The 20,467-nt window shown below is 38.9% G+C and overlaps 1 protein-coding gene across 2 annotated transcripts; it reads left to right on the forward strand.

Moving 5' to 3' along the window:
- The first annotated feature begins 429 nt into the window (after positions 1–429).
- On the forward strand, positions 430–9,686 carry vtg3 (vitellogenin 3, phosvitinless). 2 transcript variants are annotated; one of them, XM_037250221.1, is made up of 28 exons: positions 430–493; positions 602–622; positions 724–875; positions 1,813–2,064; positions 2,143–2,304; positions 2,408–2,556; positions 2,639–2,795; positions 2,881–3,038; positions 3,449–3,614; positions 3,701–3,826; positions 4,522–4,740; positions 4,935–5,152; positions 5,233–5,330; positions 5,406–5,530; positions 5,630–5,725; positions 5,803–5,916; positions 6,000–6,189; positions 6,292–6,379; positions 6,453–6,638; positions 7,541–7,682; positions 7,751–7,919; positions 8,007–8,116; positions 8,196–8,258; positions 8,401–8,607; positions 8,746–8,891; positions 9,000–9,138; positions 9,230–9,345; positions 9,418–9,686. In XM_037250221.1, exons 1-27 carry the CDS (start codon positions 454–456, stop codon positions 9,320–9,322), a joined length of 3,786 nt encoding a protein of 1,261 aa, XP_037106116.1. In that variant the 5' UTR covers positions 430–453; the 3' UTR covers positions 9,323–9,345; positions 9,418–9,686. The 2 variants fall into 2 exon arrangements, with proteins under 2 accessions (XP_037106116.1, XP_037106115.1); XM_037250220.1 differs by having other exon boundaries at positions 9,230–9,328.
- Positions 9,687–20,467: the final 10,781 nt, after the last annotated feature.

Genomic DNA, 20,467 nt, shown 5'->3' on the forward strand with positions numbered 1-20,467 from the left:
GTGAATGGACTGGTTGCCAAAATATGAATTTGCAACATTATTTGATTTCTACCCCAAAAGGTGCTGCTCAGCCTATAATAAGACATATGGCATGTGCAAACAAATATCATATTGGTAAAAACGTCTGTCAGTAATGTGAAGTGCAGTTTTACACTACTGTAAATTACAACAATAATACACATACTAAATGATGTATATGTATGATGGTTACTTTGTGTTTTTGCCTTTATTTATCTTCTACCTGCAGCTGTTAATGATTACCTGTCTTTGTCATGTCATTGTGACAATGTCAACGTGTTGCCGCCAAGTCAGTGTTGACTTTACATTGATGTTGACTGGCTAAAAAACCCGAATGTGACCTGCCCGCACAGGTCAACACAACGGTTGCCTAATCAAACACACTCAGCTATTTAAAGGGGTGATGTGAAATGTTTGCTTGCACCCACATTGACCATGAGAGGGCTCATCCTCTGCTGCCTTGTGGCCCTGGCCGGTAAGTGATTTGAATAAAAAATAATAATTGTGTACTTTTGAAGAAATATTTTTACAGGATGCTTCCCAATCAGGTCCCCTTAATGCTGTCTTATTATATGTTTTTTAGCATGTGAAAGTGTCCGCTATGGTGAGTATTGCAGCATATTCCACAGGACTGAATTCCTTTTTTTCTAGTATTGTGTTTAAAATGAAATATTTTCACTTAATGCTTTTAAAAACTGTTTCCAGATTTCAGCCTAAACCCCAAGAAATCCTATGAATATAAATATGAGGGACTGGTCAATTTTGGACTGGGCATGCCAAACATGGCTGAGTCTGGGGCCAAACTAACATGCAAGATTAAGATTGTCGGCGCGTCTGCGCAGAGCTTCCTCCTTCAGGTAAGCAGACACATGAAATATAGGAAAAAGTTGTGAAGTTATGTGGCTGCAAAGAAAACCTTTGAAAGCATCAGTGAGAATGCAATTATTCTAATGTGCCCACCCTATTCAAATAGTGGTTGAACTTTTTGTTGCTCTGTGCTGTTTTTCATTTACTTTAAAATATGAATTTCATATTTAATACAGAGTTGTCACTCGTTGAACTTCATCTATTTATTCTAGTGCTTGTACTCAGGGTCACTGGGCAAGAAAAAAAGACTGTTTTGGATTTTCTTTCTTTCTTTCTTTCTTTCTTTCTTTCTTTCTTTCTTTCTTTCTTTCTTTCTTTCTTTCTTTCTTTCTTTCTTTCTTTCTTTCAAATTAATTGGCCGATTAATTACCCGAATTTCTTTCTGTCATGTACGTGTATCGGGATCGGCCTGAAAGAAATCCACTTCACTCAGGCTCTTTAAGTTTTGACTGCACCTCTGTTGGTTGGAGCCAAGTTGCACGCTCCATTTTTATCCATCTATTACCTACTATTTATACATTATTGATTTAATATATGTCTGCTATGTACAGGAATCTTTTTCATGTTTTATAAAGAACCATGAAGAAGGTTATGTTATGTTTAGTGCATTGCTGCTACAAAAGCACATCAGCCCGTATGACAAATTGCTATATTTTTGTGGCCTTGGGTGTTTGGTACCCCACTGTTATGGATCCGTTGTTTTGTAATTCTGTCTATTGACTGCAGTCCACGGACATCCATCCATCTAATTAATGTTTTAGTCTGACTGAATAAAAGGTGACCCTAAATATTACAAACATAACCTGCTCTACGTACACCAAGGACACAGCTCTTAATTGTTTTATCATCTGTCATATTTTAAGAATATTTTTAGTATGTTTTGCTGTCACTAGTCTTATGTGATTAATGTCTAGTTTTTGTTTAAAGATTTCAGATTTAGCCTTTGAGGAGTTTAATGGCTTCCCAGGGAAGGACAGCTTCATTGCTTCCCCTAAACTCACTCAGCGAATCGCGGCCCAGCTTGTCAAACCTTTTATGTTTGACTTTGCCAGTGGGCATGTGGGCAACATCCACGCCTCAGCTGAAGTATCCGACACTGTTGTCAACATCGTTAGAGGCATACTCAGCTTCTTCCACATGACTGTCAAGACCACACAGACGTTCTACGAACTCGAGGAGGTGAGATCACACGTTCTCTTCTGTAGTCAAAGTCCATTAGCCTCATTAGCGTTTCTAAAAATGTAATTTTATTTTAAGGCTGGCATTCATGGCATGTGTAAGAGTAATTATGCCGTTGAAGAAAACAAGGAAACAAAGCACATGACCATCACTCAGGTTGTGGATGTCACGAACTGCAGGAAGAAGGCAGAACGCTACAGCGGAATGGCAACCGCTCTGCTTGATGATATTTCCAAAAAGGTCTGATCGGGTGACATATGTGAAAAGATTTCATCGTAAATTGTACAGAAAGGTTTGTTACCTACCTATAAAACCTTATGATGTAATGTGTCCTCCATTCCAGAGAGGAGATTCTCTTATTTCAACCATGCGATACGTTTACACAATCAAACCAACGACTGAAGGAGGCCTGATTTCCAGGGCTCATGGTTTGGAGCAGCAACACTTCAGTCCTTTCAATGTGAAGGGTGGAAGCTTCAAGATGAAAGCAACGTAAGACATGACTAAATTTTAAATTCTGCTCACAGTTAACCTTGCTTGCAATGCTAACAAGTTCAAAATGTCCATCCTGCAGAAAAGAATTAGTGTTGCTGGATGTGAGAGATAAGCCGTCTGCTGTTACCAGCAAACATGGGCCAATGGAAAACAGAGGCAATATTATTTACAAGTTTGTCAAAGCAGGTGCACACCTTCCTATCCTCATGCAGAAGTCGGATGATGCATTGTCAAAGGTAACGATTGTTTCTTGGTATCTTTCCATTCATATCAAATGTAACATAAGATACTGAGGAACTCAAACATTTCTTCTTTCTGCAGGCTGTTGAGTTGATCAAACATTTAGCTGAAGTCAATAACTACCAAATTGAGAGAGCAACAACTGAGGATGTGATGAAGTTGTATCAACTCCTACGATTAGTGCCTTATGAAGGATTAGAAGCTATGTGGAAGCAGTTTGCTGCCCATGATGAGTACAGGTTAAGTATCTGAGCGTCATTAAGTGAGAAAGAAACTTACAGAACCTGTTAGTTATTTTTGCCAAATCCAAATGGGAAAGTAGTGATTGCATGGTGCACATTATATCCAAATCAGATCCACTTCAGGAGAATGAGTAATGACTGAATGGTTAATCCTCATTCATGTCTTCAGTCTGACACTTCATCTGATTAAAAATGCATTATCGTGTCAGTTCTGATTAAAGAAAGGTTAATGCAAAAATCAGCTCTCCGTTAAAACGAAGGAAACCATTGACACTTAATATTTTATTATAAGCAACCCCTGACCTTTATCTCTCTGGCATGATTTAATTTAATTACTTTTAAGGATAATCTTAGACGTGATAGATTAGAAATACTTAATCAATTTCCTCTGGCTTTGCCCTCATTAGACGGTGGTTTTTGGACACGATTGTAGAAGTCAACGATGCCAGAATCCTTAAGTTCCTACAAAGGAGGTTCCAAGAACGAGACATAACCGTTTCCGAGGCCGTTCAAACGCTCCTGCTGGCCTTCGATCATCTTGACACTACTCCTGAACTGGTTGAGACGGCTAAAGTGAGGATGGAAAAAAGTGGTACAAGGCCGTTTGATAAAAGACAAGTGTTTTTTTCGAAGATAATGTTGGTGTCTTTTCTTCTCAGAGCTTCCTGAACATGCCCTACAGTAAATCCAACATCTTTGTATGGCACACTGTGGCCCTTTCTTATGGCTCCCTGGTGTACAAGCACTGCGCCTACCACACACCTTGCCCAGTGTCTGCTGTTCAGGTAACAAAACCATCACACATGCACTTTTGCATTGCAGTAGAATTTCAGATATCAATTGTCATCTGGTTTTTATCAGTTGGGCTAACTTTTTTTTTCCTTAAAAACGTTTTTCCAATCTTAAGTGTACGATGAACTTCCATTTATCACAGGGGACACATTTCAGACACACAAGCCCTAAAAAGAGAAACCAATTGGGGATAAAAAAAAAAAAGAAGTTTTAATATATTTTTATGCCTCCTACAAATTCAAACGCATTTATTATTAAAACACAATTTTAAAATATTCCTTACCACCTGTTCTCATTATTTTGCTGTCAATAAATGGGAGAAAATCATGTACCACTCTAATACTCACACATGGACCAAGTATGTTTGTTTCAAGCTGTGTATTTGTCACAGGAAGTTCAAGTTTCTTGTGCTACTGACCGATACTACAAAAGAGAAATAATCATTGCATATTTAAACACCAAAATATTTCAACAAAAGCATCTAATAACAAACGTTAACGATCTTAACACTAACATACCGGATCATGTGAAACGCGTTTATTGGTGAATGGAAATTTTGGCAATTTGCAACTTGTGGCACAGACTCGCATTCAATTCGCTGGAAACGCTTTACTGAGTGGCTGTAAAAGTTCTACTGAAGATGTAAAACTTATACTGACCATGACAACGATTTTATTCCCTTCCCTAGCCACTGCTGCACTTCGCTCTGGACAGTCTGAAGAATAACAATGAGAAAGACATGGTTTTGGCTCTGAAAGCTCTGGGCAACGCGGGTCATCCAGGCAGCACTAAAACCATCATGCGGTTCCTCCCTGGAGTTTCAGCTAACCCAGTTGATCTCCCTCCTCGTGTGCTGAGTGCTGCTGTACAGGCCTTGAGACTCATCGCTTCGCGAGACCCACACAGTGTAAGAACACAAGACATGGATGAGAATGACGAGTGTGAAGGCTCTAAAATGGCAGAAGGATATTAATATACTCAAGTATAAATACCGCGTTGAATTATTGGCAAATAAGGTTTGCATGGAATTGTGAAAAACATACATTTTGGCTGTACCCTAACTCTGAAAGCTCATTATGATGAAAATATTATACTTTTCAGGTCCAGGAAGTCACAATGAGTCTTTACCTGCAAAAGGACCTTTGTGCTGAGTTGCGCATGTTAGCCTTGATGATCTTATTTGACACAAAGCCATCAATGGCGCTGGTGTCTACTGTGACTGCACATCTGCAGGAGGAGAAGAACCTTCATGTTATTAGTTTTACGTACTCCTATTTGAGAAGCATGGCCAGATCCAGAACTCCTGACAACACATTCCTGTGGGTATACTGATCAAAATAATCAAGGGCATAATATAGCAATACCACTCATCTTTTTTTTTTTTTGCTGTCTGCAAAAGGTCCACTGCCTGTAATGTAGCAGTGAAAATCCTGGCCCCAAAATTTGGCCGCCTCACCTACCGCTTCAGCAAGGCAATGCGCTTGGACTGGTTTAATGGTACATTCACATACAGCAATATTGTTTGGAATTTTCTTTGAGGAGCCTGTATGACTTTATACTTTCCCAATGCAGATGATTTACTTCTTGGCACAGCTGGGGAGTTCTTCATGCTAAGAAATGCAACAGAAAACATCCCAACTGAAATCATGATGAAAGGAAAATTGTATTTCATTGGTAGAATTATTCAGCTTTTGGAGGTACAGTATATTGAGATGTATCTAAATATTGATGTGATGCAAATGGCGTCCAAAATGAAATGAAATGAAATGATACACGGAGGTGTTTCTCTTTTCAAGATGGGAGTACGTTCTGATGGAATAAAGCAAATCTTTGCCCCCATCATCCCTCAGCTCAAAGGAGACCTTAGTGACTTGCAGATCATTTATCGGCAGGTTGGGACATTATTTCAACTCTTAATTTAAATTTAAGTAAAAATGGTATCTCTGAAATTTATTGTGCCATTTTTCAGCTTCAAAACTTGGAAACTGGTGACAAACCCCTTCTTCATTTCTATTCTCGTGCTTCTGGACAAGAGTGGTTTTTTGCAGATATCAACAAGGAGCATATTCGCAATATCATGAATGTGAGAGCATAAAACACCAAATATATACAGAGCAAATATAATCCCACTGTAGTGTGTATTGACTATTTAATGTTCACTTGCAGGCTGTGAATCCTTCTGCAGGCAAAAACAGCGCTGTGTGGAAAGCCATTGAGAATTTACAGAAGGGAATTTCATGGCATCGAACAAAGGCCTTCTTAATCTTTGAGACTCGTTACTTCCAAGCTACCACTCTCGGCCTTCCAGTGGAGATCAGCAAATATTATCAGACTCTTAATGGCATCACTGTGAATGGTAACATCTTTTTTAATCCCTATTTAATAAAAACCTCTGGATTATATTTAAAACTACTTTTTGAATGTCTAATATTGTCGACATTCTTTTTGTTGTTTTTAGCAAAAGCTGCAATGAATCCACCATTGACTGATCACCTCGGCCAACTCTTGACCTCAGAAATATCACTGGAGACTGATGGCTTCATTGGGTAAATATGTCAAACGATGTTTGAAAAAAGTTTACATCATTTCATCTCTTGAATTAAATTTTCTTTTTAACAGTTGCACAAAGGATATTTGGCTGTCCTACGGTATCAACACGGAACTTTTCCACAGTGGGGTTGAGTTTAAGAGCAAAATACCATATTCCATTCCATGGAAGTTATCTGCCAAGCTTAACATCAGAGAAAGGAAATTTGAACTTGACATCCCTTTGAGCAAAAAGGATGTTGAACTCATCTCAGTCAGGTATGATTTGGGGGGGTCGTCGACCATGTAAAAGTAAAAAAAAAAAATAGTTCCATACACTCATTGATCTTTTATTCTGAATAGGAGATGCTTTTTGAAATCATTATCTTTTATTCATACACTCTGTACATCATATGTGTTTACAATCTCAAAAAGCCCCAAAAGAAGTGAAGCATTTGGATTCCCTTGAATAAGTATGTTTAGGGCTTCCTTTCCTCAGCCTAAACTGCCAATGGAACAACTCTGTAAAAAAAGAAACAAACCCTTGAACAGGTTTCATTACACCATAGAGATTCACAAATATAATTTGCTCCAACGGTCGACAGTCAGACTATTTTTCACAGGGGCTATGGGGAGTAATGACCACAACAACATCTAACTGGTCCAAAGTGGCATCAACAATCCAATTAGCTAAATATCCTGCATGCGGGAATTTGTGGTCCCTCACTGATTAATTGTTTGTTTGGTGGCCATTCAATAGGCCAAGGTGTGTGTAAATGGGTTGGGTTGGCGCTAACATTGTGCCACAGCTGCTGGTGAAATGATTTGACTCAATCAAGCCTGTTTTCTTTTCTTTCAAAGTGGTTCAGTTTAAAAAAAATGTTAGAAATTTAAGTATGGTGTGTTTATATGCCAAAATTGATATTAAATGAAAAGCTTTTTTTTTTTGACAATCTTGCTGAATATGAAGACTCATAACTGCCATCAATGTTACCTGGGTTAGTGTGGCATCCATAATGACTTGACTTGGCATTATTGTTTTATGCATCATTTGATTTACAGTATCGAGGCAGTTTCCAGCTAACAGGGCAATAAGTGATTTACTGTGTCAGGGTATGGAAAAAACAACAATATATACAAAAATGAACATTTATCTTGTTTTTTCTTTTCCTGACCAATAGCTCCGATGTATACGTAGTCTCCAGGAACATCGAAACGCCAGCTTTGCCTAAAATTACCCCCATGATGCCCAAAGCTATTGACTCAAATGACAAACTTGTCAGAAAGGATCCAACAATTGCGAAGCTTGAAAACGAAGGAGAGGTATAATCAGTTTCATAATAAGAATGAATTACAAACAATAAAAGTCCAATGTTTTTCTACTCAAACAGCTGCAGAAACCCAACAACTGGCATCCAAGAGACAAATGGTGCACACAGAATAATGTTTATGGATCAATTTTGTGCGTTGAATCTGAGTTGAGACGAGCATATTACCACGAGGAGTATCCCTTGTACTACCTGTTGGGATACACCAATGTGGCACTCAAAGCAGTTCCAGGTATGTTCCACGACTCAGAAACATGAAATATGTATGTTAAAAGCTATCGCCCAAAGTCACTAACAGCGTATTATCTTTCTTTCCAAGTCCAGACAAACAAACCTGTTGAGAAGATCCGATTTGAGGTCAATGCTGATCCGATCCAACACCCTAGCAATACCCAAGAACTCCTTGAGAGTCTAAGGAAGATCTCAAAGGTCTCGAGCTAAGCAGACAAATCTATTATCCTACATTTTGTATTTCAGTCATTAAAATTATTATGCTATTTATTTACAGACCACCTCAGAAGGGTCCTCAGAGTCAGTCGAAGCAGAACTTAATCTGAGCTCTCCTGGCAAGGTAATGGAAATGGAAAGCACAAATTATGATCTCGTCTGACATCATGAATTCTATAAAGTTTGTCTTGGATCATTATCTATGATACCTCCAATTCCTTACTTGATCAATACTCCACCCAACATTCTTGTTTTTGCTTCACCAGGTCTTCAACTCCACACCTGAAGCAATTTTCAACGTCAAAGCTCTTGCATTGAGCGGGAACCAAAAACCTGAAGGTTATGAAACAGCTGTGTACTACACACCAATGACCAACCTAAGGAACACCCAAGTCATTGTGTCCCAGGTGGGAGACAATACCAACTGGAAAATGTGTATGGATACTGTGCTGGATGGCCGTGCAGAAGCAAAGGTAGACCTCAAACACACACAATATCATCCATTTTCTATGTCACTGATCCTTTTCAGTGTAATATGTCTTGTGTCGGTATTTGGCGCTACAGTTAAATGTCATGAGTCAAACTTGGCTGATGTCTCGTGTTTGGTGCAGGCAAACGTTAGATGGGGAGCTGAATGTCAGTCCTTTGAAATGTTATTGAGCGCCAACACTTCACGTCTGCCTTGTTCCAACCCAACGCTAAGGGCCAAAGTCCACTGGACCAGAATTCCAGAAGCCATGTCAGAGTTCTTCACTGGGTGAGAAGACAAGCGAATAATGAGACTCTTCACTCACTAAATGTTGTTTCTCTTAAATTACATTTATCAGAATAACTGGTTAGTAAAAGAGCTCTTTACCTTTCTTAGGATTAAGACCTATATCCCAGGCATGGCTTTCCTTCTTGGCTTCAACCAGCAGTTCGAAAGTAATCCGAGGCAAGAAGTTTCTGCCTCAGTTGTTGCTTCCTCATCAGACAGCATTGACGTGAGGCTTCGGTTCCCAGAGGTGCATACTTCAGCAAACCTTTAACATTCTTACCTCGTGTTAAACTGACATATTCACACAGATTTGTCATTTCCTTTGTTTTTTTCATTAGTATACAGTCTACCGCCAGTCTATCCCAGTTCCTCTGCCACGCGACAGTCTTCAGGAACTCCAATACAACACAACAATGTCGAGGCATGGGTGAAATCAAGTGAGAACTTACAACAATTAAGTATTTGCTGTTTCAAGAACAGAGGATAAGAGGTTTTAAAAGTGTGCCATTTTTCTATATCCCTGCAGAGAGCGAGACACGGAACATTCCAAATGGAAGCGGAAGACACAACTCCCAAAGTTTTCACCATAGTGATAAAAGGCAGCACGATAAATGATGTGTCAGCAATCCTTAAGACCATGTCAATGTTTGAACAACCATCTCTAGAGTAAAGTTCCTGTTATGTGTCTCAAAGTCTCTGATGCTCATCCTCATATAATTCAAATATCCTGCAACCATCATGTTCAGATTGCTTGTCCAATATATATGATAAAAATAAACCCACCTCAGTACTGATGTAAAAAAAAACTGTAATTTCCATGGTTTCTTTTTAGTATACATAAATATAAGAGGTGAAGTGCTAATTGACCTTCTAGTGCTTTAAATGATTGGAAATAGGTGAATAGGATGATAACTTCCATTTACTGAAAGATATTGATATTCACAAGGTCTGGGTGACCTGCTCTATTTGGGTCTGTGTGACATGCTCTATTTGATAACCCAGTGGTACTGTTTGCAGATACCACAACACAATGTCACCGTCCATGTGAATAATGTTGGGCGCTGTGCCTTGTGGGAAAACAACTAATTGCATATTTTATAACCATTCCCCCCAAAGAAAAACATTCACTGGCTGTATATACAAATTAAAAAAAAAAAAAGGAATATAAACTAACGTAACATTTTATGACAGGACCATTTCTTTTTCATTTAATTGTACTGTAATGTGCTATTCGACTGAATGTAACTATGTATTAACACTTTAATAATTCCTTATATAAATACAAATTCTATTTATGATTTGAGTTTTGTCATTAGAAATGTGTAAAAACATCATTTTACTGTGAAAGTTACATCTGTATCTTAAAATTCAGCACAGACAAGACAAAAATGACAATCGCACCGTTCAGAGCTTTCCTCAGAACATATGAAATGACCAATACATTGAACGCCTAGCATAATTCAAATTGCAGTTCCAAGTGTGTATCATACAATTATGCAGGATTCACAGTCTTTTTGCACAATAATAAGAGGGCTAAAATTTAACTAGCCATGACAACAAATACTATGTCATTGCCGGTGATACATAAATAGTGGCTCCTTTTAAACAAGGACTGGCTGTCCTTAATACGTATGGCACCGCATCTTTTGCCTGCACTGTTTTAGCCAGATGGTGTTCCATGGTAGAGAGTCGACATTGCAAGATGAGCACAATTCTAATGGTGTCATTACGTTTCATTTAAATCTCTAATATGCCTTGTGCTGTCAAGAGACACTCGACTGTTTGAATTCAAATGTATTATGTCAAAAATCACGATCCGCGTGTCCTCGTGCTGCCTCCACACTGACCTTGCGCTCACATGTCATTAAGTTAAGTGGGCTCAACTAGTAGAAAAAAAAATACATGACCATGAATGACCGATCAGGTCATTTGGACAATGAGCGATCAACACTTCCCACCTCCTTTGCTTGCTGTGGAGAGATGGTGATGAGCCTCATTAGGCAGCCTATAGAGCCATCAGAAGGGAGCTGACAACAATGGCTGCAGATATACTGTAGTCGTACTGATGTGTGTTTGTGCAATGAGGTCATTAAGGCTAGATTTTCACTTCATGGTGTTACAATAACAAATGGTTTTCTTTGTGCTACCAAATTACCACATTTATTCTATGTAATGGCAGCGTAAAGAGATAAAAATGCATGGACTCGGATGCCCTCAAGACTCTTCCTAATGTGGATGGTAATATGTGATGTTTCGGATTAGCTGCCCATATGCGTACAGTACATATACATATATATATGTACATCTATATGTACCGTATTTTCCGCACTATGAGGCGCATCTAAAAACCTCCAATTTTCTCAAAAGCCGACAGTGCGCCTTATAATCAGGTGCGCCTTATATATGGACCAATATTGAACCACTACAGCAGGCGTGTCCAAATATATGGATTTATACATAAGTTTTAAAATGGGCCATTCATTGAAGGTGCGCCTTATAATCCGGTGTGCCTTGTATATGGACAACGTTTTAAAATGGGCCATTCATTGAAGGTGCGCCTTATAATCCAGTGTGCCTTATAGTGCGGAAAATACGGTACATATACATATGGGCCTATGTATATTGGGCCCTATATGTACGTATATACTCTACTACGGGCAACAGTATCTGCTCGGCTACAATACGTTAGCAAATTAGTTGAATGTGTTTTTGGGGCAAGCAAATTATCTTCGTGAAAAGAATCAGACGACATGCTAACGTCCATATACTGAAGACATGATTAGTAAATCAATGTTTTCATCTACTCATTAGTTGGAGTTGCATCAGCATGGCATTTTGCTATTTGGCATCCTCATGAGTCAATCGTTCAGCAGCTGGACCGCATCCAGGTTTTATTGCTTTCTCAAGATAACTAAAGCGAACGGCAAGATTGTTCATTTGATTTTAGTCAGCACTGTTCAGTTGGGTATGGTTTTATTTTTAATATGTTAATACATTTTTAAAATCTGAGACACCACACATTTTTGTTCTTATTGTGTGGTGTACCTGTCTCAATGTCAAACTGCGCAACATGTTTGATTTTACTAGAAACAGTGAAGAAAGGGAATGGTATTACAAAATGAAATGGTGGAACTGTGCCTTGAAATTAATGTTGTTGACAACATAGTGAACATTCTAATTTTAGTTTGTAAAAATGGAGGACATGCATCCAGAACTGGCAACTCAAATCAACTTGCAGGGACAGGTCATTCAGTCATTTTTAATAATTATATACAAGTGCATGCAAACAGGGGGGCATGTTAAAATTGTCACCTCTATGTGATGCTGTTCAAAAACTCATGAAAACCCTGCCCGATTTTTGCCGATAGTCATCATAAAATCTGAAAGGGCATTTTATTGCTATTATTTTATTGGCTGCAAAATAAAATGTTTGTGTTGGGCACTAGAGGACAGTATTTACCAGTTATGGAAATATGCCTGGAAGCAGTGTGAAGTTCACAGAGAGGCCTTTGCTGCATATATTGACACACTGTGGGGGAAAATAAATGCATGTTTTGGTCCTCATGCAACCATGTGAAAGAGGGGACACAAAATATAAAATGAAAAACAACACTTGGCAGATGAGTGCAGCAGTAAATGATCTATACAGTGTTGTGCCATGAAAAACATCATGAGCTCACATAATTGCGTGAGTTGATGGGAAAAAAGCATCTGTTGCATTTCAAGGGAAAAGTGGACATGATTGTCAACAACTCAGAGGAGCTCAAAATATGACATCATGCCTGCAGCTGTCAAAATTGACCCAATATCACACCATGGAATCCTGTGAAAATATGCTTCTTTTAATCATCATTGGCAAGCAGGTAAAATATGGTTGGTATCTCTCACCTGTGCTTCATGTTATAATACAACAGTGTGCTTTTTTTTTTTTTATTCACGTCCTAAAAATTAAGATTAACCAATGAATTAATGGGGGATTTTCAAGGTAAATTTATGAAACTACAACTACATGGTGCATAACCCAGTTGACAATCACACGGAGCACACACTCTCTTATACTCAATGTTCACGTCGATCGTCACAGTGTGGGAACTGAGCTCACGCTTTTTGCACCAAAATCACTATCAACTCCATCCATCCATCCATGAGGAATTACTGTTTATTATTAAAATATATTCTGCATTTAACACATTGATGAAAAAACTCGTATTTTTTAAGACTGCTGTAAAATATGTTTGCATGCTTGCCACACATTCTTCTCAAGATAAACTCAATGCACTGAATCAATCTATATGACTTGCACTCAATTGGAATTACCCAAAGGATGTATGTGGTCTTTAGTCCATGAGGGGGCACTGTTCATCCTAGCAGTGACGTAAGACTTATGTTGAAGGGTCTTAGTTATTTATACAGCTTGTGAAAAATGGATGTGGTCTTGCTCGGATCATTGGAATGCTTCTGTTACACTTGACCCGGAAATTCACCTACCCTACAACAAAATGAGTCTCATGACGCTGACTGATGATGATGTCAAACCCCACACAATGTGCTCAGCATGTGTCAGGGTACCGTTTTTTTAATGTTATATAACCACCTCATAATGATTATTTTCCTGTCGCCTGGACTGAAAACAATTCAACATGCTTTTCAGTTTTACAGAGCTGAAACACAAGCAAACTGTCCATATTTCTTGGTTTAGTAATAATCTTTCACTGAAAGATTAAGAATAAAATAAACAAGAGAGCAAACTTCTGTTTTTTTTTCTGCGGGAACAGAATGTCAAATCAAAGACCTTTTTGAAAAGACAGCAAAGTTCCTTTAAGTGTTACTGGCCAAGGATATAGCAATTCTTGAAGTGTAGTCTTAAAGTCTCAGTATCACCCTCAAAAGAGGGCATCTGAACCTCCCAGCTTGTGAAATTCAGTCGCCATGGCAACCACAACGTTTATCAAGATTGCATGCTCTAAAGAAAGGCTACTAATGTTTTGGACACACACTCAACTTAGCACGACTCCCAAACACACACACACAGCAACAAAAATCAAGGACACTTCAACAAAACACAAAATCTTTTTTTTTAAATACATTGCAAGGTGTGGTCTGACTGAGCTTTGTGCCTTGACTTAAACAGAGCATCAGAGTAATCAGTGATAAAATATGCAGTTTGACAAAACACACACACGCACACACACAGACACACACACACACACACACACACACACACACACACATCGAATAGTGGTAAGCAGGTGGCAGGTAATTAGAGATTAGCTGCATGACTGGTGGCTTGTAGGTCTGATGGAGAATTTGCACTTTGTAAGTAATGTGGCAAATAAACCACGTGGCAGTGAGATTCACACTGCATACAGGACTGCTCACAGCAAAAACATGTTAACATGTACAGCATGTCCTCGCAGCGTTTAGGGCAAATTGGGGAAAAAAAGCAATAGATGCCTCCCAAAGATGTCTGTTTTGAATCTGACATTATTGCTGTTGGGTATATAATTATGTGAAGTTAACTAATTTTGCAAAAACGACATCAAATATTATGTGCCTATGTTATGACAATCATGTACCGTATTTTCCGCACTATAAGGCGCACTTAAAAACCTCCAATTTTCTCAAAAGCCGACAGTGCGCCTTATAATCCGGTGCGCTTTATGGACCAATATGGATTCGTGGATGAGGACTAATTTATTAAAGTAAGCTTTACGTGTTTATTTTGTGTGTTGTGTGATATTAACGTTTGAGCAACGTTGAGTTATTGATATATTGTTCTTGTTTTCACTATTTCGAGTGTTACTCTATTGTGATTGCATTAACGTTCGAGCAACGTTGAGTTATTTATTCTATGCGCCTTATAATCCGGTGCGCCTTATATATGGACAACGTTTTAAAATGGGCCATTCATTGAAGGTGCGCCTTATAGTCCGGTGCGCTTTATAGTGCGGAAAATACGGTACTACAACCACTTCTTCTTGGGTTTTTACCAATCAGAAGCAATTTTAATAACATTACTTGAATGGAATCTATGGCAGATCTCTCGAGAGACGTGACATAAATTTGCTGAACAACTTGTATGATGCATGTTCAACTAAATACTACGAACTGTTGGATGGGATGCATTTTGGTTTACCAGACAGTGTATTTTCAAGCTTTTTGCTGACTCGGCTATACAGGCATTTTAAGTTTATCCACACAGTATACGGCTGAGGCAGTGCATTCACGAGACTTCTCTCATATTGCCTGCTGACGCCAACAGAAACACAATCATTCTGAATGCCACTGTGGGCAATGCTTGTATATTTTTTGCACATTTCAGCTCCCATCCCAAATAAAGGCTCAATGCGTGATAGTTTGATCATCTTTCTGGCATATGTGTGCTTGAGACGGACGGAAAAGACAAGGCTGCCGGGAAGAAGACATATGACACTTTAGTGGAATGAAGGTTTTGTCTTTTGTCTGCCTAATACAGAAGCTGAAAGAAACCCATGGGGAACAGATGCAACATCCAAACAGGAAGACCTAAGGTGAAATTTGAACTCTAAACCCCAGAACTGTGGAGCAGACATGCCACCCATTATTTACAGTGCTACCCAAAGCGTCAACGATTTTTATTGAATCCAATTAAGACTTGCTCAATACGTTACTGGACATCTAACGGGCAGTTTGACTCGAGCAAATTCTTTGCCACCAACTTTGCTGCCACATAGAGTTAGGGAAACTGGCTTAAGTGACAGTTTGAGCTACCCTGCTGCCCGTTGCTAGGCAACCAACCCCGCCTTCCTGATGGAGCTTCGTGGAAAGCCGGTGTCTTATCTCAGCAGTCTTGCCACCTCAAAAGGAGTGGAGTGCTACTCTGCTCTCACGAGGAAGAAGAACTGGTATCTCTTACAGCATATAAAGGCTCAGGCAAAGGAAGTTGACTTTTTTTTAGCATAGTAAAGCCACTAGTTTTCCAGTCAGTCGGCTTAGACTTGATTTGACAAGCGTGACAAGAATGATACATCAGTAGTTGTAATTGCTTCATCCTTTTGAATTGGAATTAAATAATTTTATTGTCTTGTATGCACGCTTCCTGTGTTTTAATAGAGCATCCGTGCTTCAAAGCACTTTTCATTTGTTGTGACAACGCGTCAGCATCATTGGATACACTGTTAATGAGAAACGTCATCCTAAATTAGCATGTCAACAAATTTCTAATTGAGAGCACTTCTATTTTGCAGCTAGCAAACATTTTTAGACACTAGCTCGGTGGGTTTTGACATGTTTCTCTGCAGATCTGCCGTCATGTCTCCCTGTGACGCAGAATGATTAAAGTCGCAGCAAAGCAATACTACTGCAGCAGCTCACACATAGTGTGACACAGATTTCTACTGATAACACTATTCTTGATTCATGTCATAACTTGGCATGAAAACCATATTAAACTTTACACTTTTACAGCAATGAGTTGTTCGTTGTTTCCAGACAGATTGAATAGCCTTGGAACGACCCCCCCCCCCCCCCCCTAAAAAAAGAGGCGGCACAAATCAGTACAGTTAACATGTATACACTGACATTTTAGTGTAAAAACACAACGTTGATAAATCACATATTTTTGCTGTCTGACAATGAGAGATTTGCAGATACCCGATCGATCCATTATCCTGGTCAGTATGAACCTTCCTGCTATAAAAGACACTGATGCAAAGCACTCAACCACATGTCCTTCACATAGCTGAAAATGAACAAAAGCCTCCTGAATTTTTTTGAATCAACACATTGCACACAATATTTACTTAGTTTTTTGTACATGATGTTCGAATAAAATCACATATTTAATAAACTTAGGCTTTACACTTACTGAAATTGTCTCTATGGGCCTAAAGACTGAACAGATGAAGCTTTTTAAAAGGAGTCTATGGACAGTCTGCTGGGAATAGTGAGAGGGAAGAAGAGCTTTGACTTTACTCCCTTAATACACATTAAATGTATACCAAACTGCTGTTAAAGTTTGATAGCCTCGATAATGAAATTGAACCTATCCAGTAAAGAATGAGCTACAGCAGTTTTATGCATTTCACAACCCAATTAAGGAATTAACTTCAAAGAGTGCGACTTTGATCGAAACCATCTATTTTCCATACTGCGTGTCCTCATTCGGGTCACGAGTGAGCTAGAACATATCGTCAGTCTAACTTTGAGAGAGAGAAGTACAGGAAAGCAAGGAAAGGATGAGCTGCAATTATTTTCCAAAGTAGAACTAAAAGGAAAACAAGTTCTGTTCCAAATGTCACACGTCAGTCTGAGGACAGACAATTACTACTTTCCTCATTGTCTAGGCCTGTTAGTCAAAGTAATGTGTTCACATGTGTACTGTAGCATAAAAGGTGCACACAATATGTTACAACCTGTGCTAGCAGATTCTCAAACTGTGGCCATACTGACGCCACCTGGAATTTAAAGTCATTAATGCAAAAATAAGTGAGCAAATTCAGCTAGTATATTTCCAAGCAAAATATGTGCACAAGACGCAAGCCCCCTTGCACTCTACGAACATGGCGGACATGATCCAATGAATTCGGTTCATCTGTACGTACATTGCCTATTGGATGCAATCCTGGAAAATTCCCATGCCCAGAACATGTAATTATTATTGAAACATATGTTTCTCAGTCACATATGTAACACTGCATAAAACAGTTCAAAGGCTAGCCCTCAAGCTGTGGAAGCTCAATGAGCAGCATGTCTCAGACAGTCCGTCTAATAAGTGCCGCATTGAGGTTTTTTTTCTTTAAAGAGCTTGTCTTTGTGGCTGCTGAGGTAAAGTAAGGCAGGAGGAATTATGAATAGATTAGATAGATTGCATGCATGTGTTGGGGCTTTGAAAATATTTTGTTCAATTTAATTTTCCCTCTAATGGTAAAATATTAAACTCCTTTGTGTAAAAGTACTTCCACATGAATTTAAAAAGTGTTTTCTTGAAGAGATGACCTATTTGTAGAGGCTGTTTGATAAAGTCAGACTTCACAATATCTGAAAAATATTAATTCATGAGGCAGTAAAAAGATAAAAAGCTTAAGCCAAAAGAGGAATCCCATTTAGGTCTCGTTGGTTGCTTTGAAAAGATGCACATTTAAAGCAAGGAGCAGCTTGTGTTGTCTTCACCTTTGCACTATCTCAAGGGATAGCAAAGTTGAGGTCAAATAAATCATTTGACCGCTTCTTTTTAAACCATGCAAAATTCACATCTCCTCAAAATCTATTTATTTCGATTAGATTCATCATGTCTTCAAAATGATATGTGCAGATTATTTGTAGTTGTAGTTGTAGTTACCTGCTGCTGCAGTCTTCCTCAGAGACGTCATCCGACGTGCTGCCGACGTTTCATTTATCAACTGGCCGGTATTTGGCGAAGCAATCCCAGGTGTGCGATCGGGTGTACGCCCCTTCATCCCTGTTGATTGTCGTGCTTATTTCGCTTCCTGATCTCCTCGGCGGACTTTGACAGGTCCGCCGAGCCGGTCAAGTTAAGTTTATTTGGATAGCCCGAAATCACGAGAAAGTCTCAAAGGGCTGTACATGTACACATTTTTTTTTTCAATTTTTCTCAAACATACCCCGATCTTAAACTCCCGGGAGTGCAAGGAAAAACTCAAAAAACCCTTCTAGGGGAAAAATGAGAAATGGATAAATGACACGTCGGCAGCACGTCGGATGACGTCGCAACAGGTACTTTTTTTTTTTTTATTGTCTGAACAAAAGAATATGCACATATCTTCAAAATCTATGTTCCATAATTATAGTTCTTGTCTCCACCATCCCTTTCTTCTTTACAAATATATATTACCGACCAATCCATGGAGGCTAATTTTAAGGACCTTCTGGCTTTGATGTGATTCCCCCCCATTTATGACGCAACATGCGCAACCCTTAAAATGTGAACCAATTTCATACAGGGAATATCTTGGAGGGGGGCAGAAAAAATGTGATTATTTCAGCCCACTTTGGAGTTCCACTGTGAGGCATCGAGTACTGCTTGTGGGCCAAATAGAATATGAGAAGGGAAAAAAAACTGAGAGGGAAGTCGGCAGTGATTTATAATATAATTCAAGATATATTGATTTGAAGGATTACACAGTTGATAATGAAATATTGTCATATGAATTAAATTCATTTATGTTTGGGAATAGTTTTTTTTATATAACTATAGTACATGATGTTGTTGGAGTGCAACTATACCCACAAGTGCATTTGGACCATTCTGACATAAATAAAATGTATTTTCTCTTTTTGCCATTTAAAGTCCACTTGCATTGGTGTCAAGCAGTACAGTGTTGAGCATTATCTGAAAGCCCTTCACTGGATTTGGAGTGGAAAAATACTGCTGAGTATTTTGTGGCCTTCTGTGCTCTTGTCTTAGTTTTTAAGCACTGGACAAAAACAAGTCAATGTAATGAAACCTATCAGTGTCATCTCATCATTGTCAAGTACAGCACATAAATATGAACTAGCATGGATATTATTGCTAGCACAACACGAGTGTGTCCCACCTGGTTCACGTTTATCGCAGATCCTAAAAGTAGGAGAGTCGAAGGTCACCGTGGTACTGTGCTTCGATTCTCCCTATTACAAGCCAGTGTACTATCTGAACGATTTTTGGAGCTGTTATTTTAAGGTCAAATTATTACACACTGTTGCCCAAGGCCTCACTATAAAAAGTTTACTCTGCTGGTCATTACTTGCATGACCTTGATTCTGGAGAGATTTGCAGCTACCCAACCTCCTCGCCGCAAAGGGAAGAGAAAATCAGCTTATACCATGTAGTGTGCAGTACATGTCATGCCCTTCAATGGCTTTCATCCGTGTTTGGTATTTATGAGGATATTGCTCAATTATTGCAATCATCTTCCATTTTAAATGTGACAATTGCTGAAGGGCTCGAACAGTTCCCTGCATCCCTTCCAAAGCCTCCAACTGTTCTTTCCATCTGCCGTGTCATGGTCCTGTTCACCAACCCACAGGAGGAATATATAAATACCGGGAGTGGCACAGAGCACCACATACAAAGGTTAGGTGTTGAAGATGGTGAGGTTAAAATGGCTTGACAAGAGCTTTGAGGACCACCTGTGTCTGAGTTCAGGTTTTTGATATGAAGCAAATGACGACAAAGCATCTGCTGTGGTCGGATACTGAAAAGCTACAATATGACCTAGTTACAGTCAGAAGCCTAAAATCAATTTGGTATAGTATCCATTCCGCAAAATGGCACAGATTTTTTTATCTTTTCTCATTACCGTGCTGACTGTGGCTGGCATGTAAGCAGTTATCAGGTTCTATCAGAACTGCCCCAGAGACAACTAGCATGGCAATTGCTGTAGTATGCTTACCGTATTTCCCGCACTATAAGGTGCACCTTCAATGAATGGCCCATTTTAAAACTATGTTCGTATATAAGGCGCACTGGATTATAAGGCGCATAGAATAAACAACTCAACGTTGCTCAAACGTTAATGCAGTCACAATATAGTAACACTCGAAATAGTGAAAACAATAACAATATATCAATAACTCAACGTTGCTCAAATGTTAAT

This window comes from Syngnathus acus, chromosome 4 (assembly GCF_901709675.1).
Source record: "Syngnathus acus chromosome 4, fSynAcu1.2, whole genome shotgun sequence".
In the NCBI taxonomy this organism is placed as follows: Eukaryota; Metazoa; Chordata; class Actinopteri; order Syngnathiformes; family Syngnathidae; genus Syngnathus; species Syngnathus acus.